This window comes from Heptranchias perlo, chromosome 4 (genome assembly GCF_035084215.1).
Source record: "Heptranchias perlo isolate sHepPer1 chromosome 4, sHepPer1.hap1, whole genome shotgun sequence".
Lineage (NCBI taxonomy): Eukaryota > Metazoa > Chordata > Chondrichthyes > Hexanchiformes > Hexanchidae > Heptranchias > Heptranchias perlo.
In genome coordinates this window covers 116,539,709-116,553,139 of record NC_090328.1, presented here as the reverse complement: position 1 = coordinate 116,553,139, position 13,431 = coordinate 116,539,709, and the positions used below count along the sequence as shown (strand labels likewise).

Genomic DNA, 13,431 nt, shown 5'->3' with positions numbered 1-13,431 from the left:
GCGGCTCGGTGGTGGGGTGCCTCAGAGGCGTCATAAGCCACGTGTGCAGGGGGTATCCCTTGTCGCCGAGGAGCCAGCCGTTGCCGGTGCTGGGAGCGTGGAAGAGGGGCAGCACGGTGGACTCCCTGAGGATGAAGGAGTCGTGGCAGCTGCCAGGGTATCTGGCGCACACGTGTAGGAATCTCTTGCGGTGGTCACAGATGAGCTGGGCGTTCATGGAGTGATACCCCTTGCGGTTCATGAACAGTCCTGGCTCATGTGGAGGTGCCCGTATTGCTATGTGGGTGCAGTCGATTACACCCTGCACCCGTGGGAAGCCAGCCACATCATGGAATCCAACCGCCCTCTCCATCTGGCTGCGGTCATCCATGGCGAAGTTGATGTAGGTCGAGGCCCTGTGAAACAAGCCGTCGGTAACCTGCCTTATGCACTTGTGTGCAGACGACTGACAGACCCCGGTGATGTCCCCGGTGGCACCCTGGAAGGATCCGGAGGCGAAGAAGTTGAGGGCGGTGGTGACTTTGATGGTGACAGGTAAGAAGATGCTGCTTGGTCCGTCCGGGAGCAGCTCGTCATTAAGGAGGCTGCAGATGTCGGCGACTACCTGGCGACTGACTCTGAGCCTCCGTATGCACTGCTCCTCAGAGAGGTCCAGGAAGCTGAGCCTCGGTCTGTACACCCTGTGGCGAGGGGAGTGCCTCCTGCGACGCATCTCTCTCTGTGGTTGCCTTCCCTCCTGCTGTGCGGGTGGATGTGCCACAGCACCGTGTTGTGGAGCTCCACGTGGCAGGGGCGGGCGGCGTGGCCGGCGAGGCTGGTGATGCTGTTCGTCCTCCGAGGAGGTCACGACTGCGACTACGGCTGCCCCCATCTGGGAGGCGTAGGTCTGAGGGGGTCCGCAAAGTAGGTAGATGTGTCCCCACACCGGGGTTGCGGTTCCAGGTCGGTGAGTTTTCTTGTTAGGAGGAGGGTGGTGGAGGCCAACCTTTGTCCAATGTGCCGGAGTGGCCGCCTGCGATGGTGAAGGGTCTCCCCCACCTGTCGAATGCACCTTTGCAGCTGCCACAGGCTGCTGGCTGCAACCCCTCCGTTTGGATTGGGAGCGTTTCCCCCAGTGTGGGAAACAGTCTCTTTTCACCGTAAAATCCCACCCCTCCTTATAAAACAGCTCAATCAGGTCTGTAAACGACCTGAACGAGCAGAATAAATAGGTTCAAGTGGCATCCCGCTGGCTTTAATTGCCTGCGGGATTCCCACTAGCGGGGAACCCGGAAGTGCGCGGGTTCGAGGCGGGCTCCGGTCCCGCTACTGGATTTCCAGATTTTCGGGGCCCCCCCGCCAGGAACGCACACGCTGGCGGGTGCTAAAATGCAGCCCCATGTGTCTGTTTTCTGCACATGCTAGCCAATACAATTTTGTACGATATACCTTTTGAAACAAGTAACAGGAACTTTTTGGCCCTCGATTAGCTGAAGAATAATGAGATACATGCTACAAGTCATCTAGCAATAGGTTGGCAATCAGTATAAATAATGTTATGAAACAAAACAAGTAACTGCTCAGACTGGGCGATGTCCTTGGCTTTATCTGTACAGAAAAATAAGTTCCACGCACAATATGATAGAGAAAGCACATGGAGCTGGTAACATTTCAGTACCATATTTTCCCAATATAAATTTGAGATATAATTTTAGAAATAACAATGTTATCCTAAGACTGCCCTAGCACAATAAGAAATACAAGATGAATCTGCCATCAGAGTAGAGAGCTTGTTAATACTTCAAGAAAAAATAAGATTTGCTTTGCAGAGCAAGAAAACTGAAATCACCACATCGGGTAATTTCAATGCTGCGATCCACTAAAAACCCATAAGATGGTGGGAAACGTGCCAGCACAGTTCGTGTATATAGTCATTGTAAAGGCTTGTCTTGCCAGACTTCAATCAGGGTGTTAGCATTAAAAATAACTGAAGGCAACCCAACAAGAGGTGGCTTAATAAGACTTGACCATAGCCAAAACTTTTTTACTGACAAACTTAATGCAAAAACAACATGTCTGAAAACCGGAGTCAACTATGCAGAAATAAGAGACAACAGCTAGGCTATATAACCTGATTTAGCCACGGAAGCAGCAATATGGAGGACTTCTGTAGTATTTAATTCTGTTACTAACATACCAGGCGACAGGAAATGAGCTGAAATGTCTTTCAGGACCTTGGCCCGGAATTTCCTGAAAACTTACGACAGAACAACGGTGCAGTTTTGATTTTTGGTGCCAAGGATCAAGGAAATTTGGGTGAAAGTGACTCATGCCCGCTTTTACGCTTTCCTCAATCTTTTGCACCGATTCTATGAAACCGGCCCTAAAACCCTCTGCCGCTCATTAACATAGCTCCACTCCCTGTGGGAAAAATACAGCTTGCACAAAATTCCTAAATTTAAGCCAGTACTGAATGGGTTGAAAATTTACACCTAAAATGGCACCACAGGGCCCAAAGTCATATTTTTGGTGTTTTATGGCTATTTTTTCAGAATTTTAATTCTCTTCACCTAAAATATATTTTCTGTATCTCTGAATGCATCCTTATGGCATCAGAATGATTTGCATTAAAAATACAAACGCTTGGTTGGTATAAGCCTCCGTAACTCCAGGGTACTGTGGATATTTGTAACACTCCGACTGAGATCAGCTCGGCATTGACCAGTTCAGCTTGTGTTTAAATAATTCTTTCAATTCTCAGGATGTGGGCATCGCTGGGCAGTCCGGCATTTATTGCCCATCCCTTGTTGCCCTGGGAAGATGGTTGTGGGCCACCTTCTAGTGATTTGATACAACAGGGCAGTTAAGAGTCAGAGTTAAACACACTGGAGTGAGACTGGAGTTATATATGGGCCAGACGGAGTACGGATGCCGGCTTTCCTTCCAGTGAGTTTTTGTGACAGTCCAATAGCTTCATGGTCACTTTAAATTTCCTTTTTTTTAAAAAAAAAAGACTCACACTCTCTGGATCATTAGTCAAGACCTCTAGATTACTAGTCCAGTAACTGGTAGTCCAGTTCCGTTGAGGTAGATGATCAGCCATGATCTTGTTGAATGGTGGAGCAGGTTTGAGGGGCCGGATAGCCTACTCCTGCTCCTATTTCTTATGTTCTTACATTCTTAACATAACCACTAAGCTACTGTACCCATTTCTGTGTAGTCTAACAGCAAACAAAATAGTTAAACTGCAAACCCACGACTCACCTGCTTATACAGTAATTAATTTAATCTAAAGGAGATTGACCAACTGCACAAGAGGATATTTTGACATGACTCACGTATCATCTGTTCCGACAGATTCCCCTGATTTCGTAGCGCCCTGTATAGATTCCAAGGCCGTGGAATACAAGAATTTCTGCCCTCCTGGGCGTTTCCCATCTGAGGCAGTCTGGAGGTTCTCCACCTCCCTTTCTTTTTCTTTGTTGGCTAGGTCCAAGTTGTGAATTCCCAACAACAGGCTGTAGTCCATGATTTTGAAACTTTCCAATACCTGACGGCATACAAATGACCAGTTATCATCTACCTGGAGAAGAAATCAATAGTAATTTCATGCTTGGTATAATTTATTTAATCACCCAAGTTCCAAATCTCTGGGTTAGTGGCATCATTAGATTGGATCCAAACAAATATGATTCAGTACCTAAAGAGGAATGAAAACAAAGGAAGAGGAAGAAGAAGAAAATGATATTATAATATCCAGATATATTTAAGTAGAAAATGTCCCTTCACATTTGTGCCTTGGATTAATTTGATAAAATGTTAATCATGCATTCATTAAGAATTTCCTTGGATTGTATCAAGCACCACCTCCCACAGAAACTGACAAGACCAATTGTCCCCGAAGTGGTTGTCACTCTCGCCTCCGAGTCAGAGGGTTGTAGGTTCAAGTCCCATTCCAGAGACTTGAGGACAAAATCCAGGCTGACATCCCCAGTGCAGTCCTGAGGGAGTGCTGCACTATCGGAGGTGCCGTCTTTCAGATGAGATGTTAAACCAAGGCCCTGTCTGTCCTCTCAGGTGGACGTAAAAGATCCTATAGCACTATTCGAAGAAGAACAGGAGTTCTCCCCGGTGTCCTGGGCCCGTATTTATCCCTCAAAAACATCACTAAAAAATGATAATCTGGTCATTATCTCATTGCTGTTTGTGGGACCTTGCTGTGTGAAAATTGGTTGCCGCGTTTCCTAAATTACTACAGTGACTACACTTCAAAAGTACTTCAATGGCTGTAAAGTGTCTTGTGAGGTTGTGAAAATCATTGTATAAATGCAAGTCTATCTTTCAACATCTTTTAATTTTCTTAGCTGTATTGTTAAATTTCTTCACAATATGTAAAATTGGCAGCAATTACTACTGTATTCCTCCACTGCTTGGTCCTTAATGTGTAAAAGTTCAAAGGAGATTGTTGTGCTGAAATTATACCTCATTCTTTTTTTTTTGAGTTTGTGTGTTCCAGTAAAAAGAAGTGTGTATTCCTGTCTTTCGGAGGCCTTGGTCAAACAAGTTCGACAGTTACCATCACCCCAATAATCTTTTAAGCTACTTTGAACAAGAAAGTAGTTGTTTGCAGAGAGACAATATAATACTAGTCTTCCCCTCTCTCCTCCCCAATTTCCATGACCTGAACTCTTTCCTGGTAGTTTTTGCAATGTTTAGACAGCCACAGCCTTTTGTGTCACATCACAGACATTATGTTTGACAAGCAAATCCACCATTCATAAAGGTCACAGACCATGTAATACACACTGTACTAAAGCCTACACAGGAGGTAGTTAAAATTTCCCATTCAAAACTGCAAATCCATAAGCAAATCAAGTATTCCGATGCACTGGAGTGTACGTTCCACCTTAGCTGCTCGAGTGGAAGGAACAATACACAGATTTTGCACCCCCACCTGTTCTGCAGGGAAACTCCCGTCTAAGCTTCAGTGATGAGCTCCTGAAGTAGGGTTGCCAACCCTCCAGGATCGTCCTGGAGTCTCCAGGAATTGAAGATTAATCTCCAAGACCCTGCTGTCAGCAAACCAGGAGAAAAATCAGAGAGGTACTAAAAAAAAACTATTAATTTTCTTTTGAACACTAATTTATCAGTTACAAAAATATTGAAGATGGGAAAAAGGTTGTTTTGACTGGCATCCAATTGGTGTGGGAAGGCATTGCGAGGATGGACAAGTTGGGTGATCAATGGCGTGAGCGTGGGGGCAGGGCAATTAAAGGTAGGAGGTCATATAATGAAACCTCCCACAAATACATGTCACCAAAGTTGGCAACCCTGTGCAGGACCACCAACGCAGATAGCAGTTTCAAATGAACAATTAAGGAGTTAGGGATAGATTTTAAATGATCACGCGGGGCTGGACAGGGGCAGAAGCGAGCCAGCTGCTCGTTTTACACACTGCTCGATTTTCCTTCCCATGGAAATAAAATTTGGGAGGGGTGTAGAAAGGGCAGCCAATCTAATTCTGCCCCTCTCCACGCCCAGTGACAACAGTTGGACCCCTTTAGTCTTTCTCAGATTCTGATAAATTCTGATATCCGCTCTGAACAGAATGAACAGGAACTTAATGTAAATCAATTCTTTGTTTCCTTCCTCTCCTGTGCCTAATTTTAACATTGTTTTTTAAAAAAAATTCTTTATATTTAAATTAAGGTTGCGCATGGAACATAAAGATTACAGCACGGGAGGAGGCCATTCGGCCCATCGAGTCCACGCCAGCTCTATGCTAGAGCAATCCAGCTAGTCCCACTCCCCTGCCCTATCCCCGTAGCCCTGCAAATTTTTTTTTTTACTTTCAAGCACTTATCCAGTTCCCTTTTGAAGGCCATGTTTGAATCTGCCTCCACCACCCCCTCGGGCAGTGCATTCCAGATCCTAACCACTTGGTTAGTGGTTGAATATGAATGTTATGAATATGAATGTTAAAATTTCTTCATATGTTATCCTTATTTTATCTAATTTATATTGACCCAGAAATCACGGCGGGCAGGGCACCCTCGTGGCAGGCGAGGCACTTCACAGCGGGCAGGGTGAATTGGACTTTCTCCCCCCAACCTTCAAATCGCACTATATTCTCGCTGCAAATTGTTGGAAGTGCAAATTGATAACGGTGCGGTGATGTCAACATCACATCTGGGCCCTCAAACGCCATGCCCAGTAATCTATCTCCTTAACCAATGGAATGTAAGGAGAGAGAAGAAAATAGGGCGAATTAGAGTCAAGTAAGAGACAGAAAGAGAAAGGAAAAGTAAAAAAAGAAACTAGAGAACAAGCAGAAGAAAAGGACATTGTAAGCCAGCTGTGTTTGCGAATTTAATGTGAATGGACGGGTAGGTGTGCGAAATGTACAAACATTCTTACTCATCCCAAAATTATTTTCTGAAATAAATCTATCTAATTTGCATTTCTGAGTGTCAAAACAGCTGAGTATCCTGAAAATGTTTGCCTTCCGACACTATGGATGGCAAGACTGGCACAAAAATGCTGCCAAGACAGATTAAAAAAATTGAAAATCCTCCAGAAACAATTCACTACCTGCTGGAGTGAGACTCCACAGCTTCAGTTGTTCTCTTTCTGTGCCTCCAAGGTGGAGTTTCATGCCAGGACCATAAATCACATCATTAACAGGGTCCTAATGACATGAATTACCAGACCTAAAGGTCAACAGTGAGATTCATTTGCATTTATAGCGTGAATCCAGAAATTTCACGACGTGCAATTAATTTCAAAAGGGGAGGCTCATGGCGAGGTTGCAATTTGTTCGGTTTTCGCGAGGCTAATGGCGAGCAGTGCAAATCGTGCAGCAATTTGTAGAGAATCGGAACTTAGGGCATATCTCCTCTTTGCCACAAATTGCTAGATTTTTTTTAATATGAGTTAACAATGGCGGGTCCCGTTAATTTGCCATTATTTTTCCAGCAAATTCTGGGCCATTGTCCTGAGGTGGACAATCAACATGCTTCTGACAACAAGAAGCAACACCAGTTACTGCATCGAGTTTCTACATACCCGACAATCCCGCTGAAGTGTTTTCATCAACGCATTATATGTTTCAGCATCAAAAAAGAGGCCATCTGAGGTGTCCTGTATAAAGTCCAAGTCTTTGAATGTAGGTAGATCTTTTTCTCTCTCTTTCCTCGAGGCTCTCCGTTTGTATGTTGAACCCTTCAAATCGTACTTGTAATGCATCCGCACGGAACGTGGCAGCACATTGTTCATAATCACGATCCTAATGTTAGTGCCTCCCGACTGCATACAGTACAATCCATAATATTTTGGCAAAAGTGTCCTAGGGTTCTGGTTTAAATTCTGCAAACAAATACATTTATTAAATTAACACACAAACTTTAAGTACTGTGAGGCCATGCGGAAATGATCACGGGAATAGTTCTAATTCTGCTCAGCAATGATCAAAGGCAATTCTAACATTAACAGTCAATGAGAATGATACGGCTGATTTTATAAACTGCAGATGTGAAACCTGACACATGAAATTCATTATACATTAAGCATAAATGTAATCCCAAGAACATGGAAGGTACATTAGCTTTGAACCTTCTGTCATGTTGACTAATTAAAGCTGCATTTCTGCCTGTAGAACAACAGGGGGGATTGGGCGTTTTATAAAATGTATGTTTGTACAGATTATACACTAACCATGACGTTTAGCATCACGACTCTCTGCAACAAAACCCTTTCAAGCTTTCTCTGGATTTCAGCAAGAATTGAATTTGGCTCAGCAATTCCATGCTGCTGTCTAATGCACTTCCCCTAATACCTGTTTCTGTTTACCAGACTCAAGATCTTTCATTTCTTTTTGCTGCAATCATCGATCAGTTAACAAGGCTGTAATTCTGCCCAGTCTCCCAGCCAGAAAGACAGCCTTGTATTGATATAGAACCTAAACACGTCTCATAAAAATCTTCAAAAAGTGCGTCAAATACAATTAATTACCTGACTGAAGTGCAACGACTTTTATATAGGTAAATGTGGCAGCCATTTTGTGCACAGATGACCAGTTAATAATGTTTCTGGTGCTGTTGGCAGAGGAGGGAACATTGCCTATGTCTCTGGGAGACACTCTCTGCTGGTCTTCAACAACGTCATGGGATTTCTAGCATTCACCTAAACCACCAGACAGGCACTTCACATCTCAACTGGTGGACAAAGTCAGAGATTGAAATTTAGAAATCTGTGTTGCCCAGTGGCTTATCAAGGTGAGTAGCAGAAACACACAGATCAAGAAGGTTTTCTGGTTCAATCCTCATTCTGAATTAGTTGGTTTCACCTGGGTTGATAGTATGGCACCTACTTTAAGGAGCGGAGTTTCATAAGGTAAGTGGGGGCTAGAATATATTTGCTTTACCATCTCTAAGCACCGCCTTAAGAAAAAGATTCCACTTCATGATACAAATTGGGTTTAGGAATGGAAAATTAGTCAAGAGTTTGTGCTGCTTTTGGATATCGCGCAACCCCTGCAAGTGTGGACAGGATCGAGTCAGCTATATTTCCACTGTTGAATAGCTTGTTGACCTTGATCGTCAAGACACAGACAGGAACAACAGCCGCCTGGGCAAGGCACAAGAGGGCATTCCATCAAGGAATCAGTGTCTACACAAAGGAAAGAAAATTGGCAAGGAAAGATCTTAATGCTAAAGGGATCAAGGGATATGGGGAAAAAGCAGGAACAGGGTACTGTGTTAGATGATCAGCCATGATCATTTTGAATAATCATTTTATTAGCTAATCTGTGCAAGGGTCTTTGTTGTGAAAAATGTAGCTTTGATTAATTTTAATTTGCATTTAGTTTTAGGCATGAAATATAACCCATTCACTATCGCCCATTTCCTTAATCAAAAGGAAAGGAAAGGGAAATAACCTTTGACTTGCTTGAACTGTGGACAACTGTTCCACTCAAATGCCAGGTGAAGTTTGGCAATGCATATAAATACTAATTTGGACATTATAAAGCAACAGTCATAATGGGCACAATGACATTTTTTTTCATAGCAGAAATACTCACTCACTGCCAAGGCTACAGAATATAGTAAAATACCAAGCAAAGTGTGAACAGTGCTCTCACATTGAAATGTCACACTGAAGAAAGTCAACACTGCAATGTACTCAGTATAAATCTTGTGACCTTGTACAGACAACAGAATCTTGGTCTATTTGCACATCTGTGTGTTCCAAATTGAGTAAATGGCAAGCTACAGTCAGTAGACAATGTTCACTTGCTATTCAGAATAGAGAACATACAATAGCAATTGTTGCAGTGTTCTCAAAGATAGCGGCCCAGAATTTACTGTGAAAATAACGGTGAGGCTAAAAACCCACACTGTTATTTATTAGCAAATCGAACAGTAACTTCAGGCAAGCAGTTAAACGCAGAAATCCGGAAGTTGCCGTCCGAGGTGCGCTGCCCCTCCGTTAACTGCGTGAAAACGGCACCTCGTCGTCTTACTCACCGTTCAAATACATTGAATGGCGTGAAGTCTTTGTAATTTTTTTTATTCATTCATGGGATGTGGGCGTCGCTGGAAAGGCCAGCACTTATTGCCCATCCCTAATTGCCCTTGAGAAGGTGGTGGTGAGCCGCCAGATTCAGGAACTGTCCCTCTAGATTGGAAAATTGCACATGTCACTCCGCTTTTTAAGAAAGGAGAGAGGGGGAAACCGGGGAATTGTAGACCAGTTAGCCTAACATCTTTTGTGGGGAAATTGCTGGAGTCTATAATTAAGGATAGGGTGACTGAACACCTTGAGAATTTTCAGTTAATCAGGGAGAGCCAGCATGGATTTGTGAAAGGTAGGTCGTGCCTGACAAACCTGATTGAATTTTTTGATGAGGTGACTAAAGTAGTGGACAGGGGAATGTCAATGGATGTTATTTATATGGACTTCCAGAAGGCATTTGATAAGGTCCCACATAAGAGACTGTTAACTAAGTTAGAAGCCCATGGAATCGAGGGAAAAGTACGGACTTGGTTAGGAAATTGGCTGAGCGAAAGGCGACAGAGAGTAGGGATAATGGGTAAGTATTCATATTGGCAGGATGTGACTAGTGGAGTCCCGCAGGGATCTGTCTTGGGGCCTCAATTATTCACAATATTTATTAACGACTTAGATGAAGGCAAAGAAAGTCTCACATCTAAGTTTGCCGATAACACAAAGATTGGTGGCATTGTAAGCAGTGTAGATGAAAACATAAAATTACAAAGCGATATTGATAGATTAGGTGAATGGGCAAAACTGTGGCAAATGGAATTCAATGCAGACAAATGTGAGGTCATCCACTTTGGATCAAAAAAGGATAGAACAGGGTACTTTCTAAATGGCAAAAAGTTAAAAACAGTGGATGTCCAAAGGGACTTAGGGGTACAGATACATAGATCATTGAAGTGTCATGAACAGGTGCAGAAAATAATCAAGGCGGCTAATGGAATGCTGGCCTTTATATCTAGAGGACTGGAGTACAAGGGGGCAGAAGTTATGCTGCAGCTATACAAAACCCTGGTTAGACTGCACCTGGAGGACTGTGAGCAGTTCTGGGCACTGCACCTTCAGAAGGACATATTGGCCTTGGAAGGAGTGCAGCGTAGGTTTACTAGAATGATACCCTGACTTCAAGGATTAAGTTAAGAGGAGAGATTACACAAATTGGGGTTGTATTCTCTAGAGTTTAGAAGGTTAAGGGGTAATCTGATCGAAGTTTAAGATATTAAGGGGAATGGATAGGGTGGATAGAGAGAAACTATTTCCGCTGGTTGGGGATTCTACGAGTCTAAAAATTAGAGCCAGACCTTTCAGGAGTGAGATTAGAAAACATTTCTACACACAAAGGGTGGTAGAAGTTTGGAACTCTCTTCTGCAAATGGCAATTGATACTAGCTCAATTGCTAAATTTAAATGTGAGATAGATAGGTTATTGGCAACCAAAGGTATTAAGGGATATGGGCCAAAGGCAGGTATATGGAGCTAGATCACAGATCAGCCATGATCTTATCAAATGGCGGAGCAGACACGAGGGGCTGAATGGCCTACTCCTGTTCCTATATTCACTGCAGTCCGTGTGGTGAAGGTTCTCCCACAGTGCTGTTAGGTAGGGAGTTCCAGGATTTTGACCCAGCGATGAAGGAACAGCTGATATATTTGCAAGTCAGGATGGTGTGTGACTTGGAGGGGAATGTGCAGGTGGTGGCATTCCCACGTGCCTGCTGTCCTTCTCCTTCTAGGTGGTAGAGGTCATGGGTTGGGATGTGCTGCTGAAGAAGCCTTGGCGAGTTGCTGCAGTGCATCTTGTAGATTATGTAGTAAATACAGACTAAACTTGCCACGAAAAGTTAGGGCTTGTCAATTCCAGTCTAAGTACGCTTTAACAGCGTGATAAGTCTTAATTACTGCCAAACAACCTCTCTGGCACTGAAAATTAACTTTTACAAGTGTGGAGTCTCATTCCTTCAGCTTTTAATTATTGTTGGAGACTTTAAAAAAATGTGAATAATTTTTTTTTAAACTTTCTCTTTGACTCTTATCTCTCAATCCAATGTTTCTTTCCCTCTCTATTTTGCTTTCTGTACCTGATTTGACGCTGAATTCACTATTCTAACTTACACTTCCTGGTTCAGACCCCGTGCTGCTCATTAACGATTTTTCAATCTGATTGGTTAAGGAGATTCACAGTTGCTTGCCCCGTCCTCACAGGTCCCAAATGCCATGTAGAGGGCATGCGCTGTTTGGATCTTCGTTTAACAGCAACTTGCTGTGCAAAACTCCATAGAAAGTCGATGGGCAAGTGCAACAGTCTAACAGTGGACGCTGTTTGTTTGCCGCTCACAGTAAATTCTGGCCCAGCATTATAGCGAGTTTGTGTGTCCCCAAACTATGTTGCAAGTTATCCTCCTTCATTGCAAAACAATCTACACAAAAAATCAGCTTCGTAGGCCCTAAGCTCTGGAATTCCCTCACTAAAGCTCTCCGCCTCTCCCTCCTCCTTTAAGACACTCCTTAAAACCTACCCCTTTGACCAAGCTTTTGGTCACCTGTCCTAATATCTTCTTATGTGGTTCGGTGTCAAATTATGTTTGATAATCGCTCCTGTGAAGCACCTTGGGACGTTTTACTACATTAAATAAATGCAAATTGTTGTTGTTGTCTACACATATGCATAGTTAGCAACATAAAATATCACCCAATCAGCCTTAGAATATAGTATTTTTTTTAAGTTTTCACTCTCCACTATTTTTTAAAATCCATTTCATATGTCCTCCAAAATTTCAAATGATCTGTTAAATCAGCCATTTTGCCATTTCAACAGAACACTGAACTAAGGATTAACTGTACTAAGTTTAGAAAGCCCTTATTATTTCATTTCTTACCATATAATAGCCTGGTAACAGCTTCTGCAAGAATTCTGCTTCTTTGTGTTGCACAGTCTTTATGATGAATTCATCATCGCTTGTGACATAAAATAAGGACCCACTAGCGCCAGGATTAGAAAGCTCGATCAGTGGTTCATTGCATAATGAATACTGGCAGAGAAGGCAAAAAATATTTTTTTTAAAAATTAATAAGCTTTTCTATAACACTTCCAATGTAACTTAGCTATACTGAAATAAAAAAATTCTTAACATATCTGCAATATCATAGTTGATGAATAAAACATACACCTATTAATTGATGGAAAATATAGAATTAATTAAAAGATAAAAAGGGATGATACTGCTAATTTTAATACAAACTGATCTGTGACCATTAAGCTAGAATTCAATCAATACTCCAATATTGTTGTTGAGGTGACTGAGAACAGTACACATTTTCCACGCAATATGGAGGTAAATGCATCATTTTAAATCCAATATACATCGAAGAAAAATTTTGTTTACAAAGACATTTTTGATACAATTTTTTTTAAAAAAAAGATAGGCAGGATGAATTTGAACTATATGTGGTCCCAATCTGGTTTGGAACCAGTGCATTAGTTAGTGACACAAGTCTGGAATGCACATACAAGCTCAAAACAAGTGAGAGTTGACATATATACCGACAATTAATCACTAAAGTATTTGGTAATACAATAAAATTACTGATCAATGTTATCATTTCCATTACATCACAAATTTTTAAAAAGGGGGCCTTTTGTTCCCACTCAACTTGGTCCAACATAAGGACAAAGCAGAGTATTCTGACTTGGATTGTAATCGTGCCCTGTCCCGACGAAGTATTCATCTGATTTTCATCATATGTATGAAGCAATTTTTTTTTCCTGTTTCTACTTGTGAAGAATAAATGGCATCAGTGAGCATGGGGTGACTGCATAGGGCAGGAAGCAGTTTGTTAAGTAACTATGGGCAAATAGTGCCAAATGCCTATTACACAACGACCAGCTCAGTTTTA

The 13,431-nt window shown here is 42.5% G+C and overlaps 1 protein-coding gene across 8 annotated transcripts in view; it reads right to left on the bottom strand.

The window, feature by feature from the left end:
- The window catches only part of pip5k1ba (phosphatidylinositol-4-phosphate 5-kinase, type I, beta a), a 157,722-nt gene that overhangs the window by 66,583 nt on the left and 77,708 nt on the right, over nucleotides 1–13,431 (bottom strand). For all 8 annotated transcript variants that reach the window (XM_067983517.1, XM_067983509.1, XM_067983515.1 and 5 more), the window contains exons 6-8: nucleotides 12,414–12,566; nucleotides 7,045–7,344; nucleotides 3,318–3,529 (exon numbers count right to left, since the gene is read on the bottom strand). In XM_067983517.1, coding sequence (XP_067839618.1) covers nucleotides 3,318–3,529; nucleotides 7,045–7,344; nucleotides 12,414–12,566 — 665 coding nt within the window. The remainder of the gene's footprint in view (nucleotides 1–3,317; nucleotides 3,530–7,044; nucleotides 7,345–12,413; nucleotides 12,567–13,431) is intronic.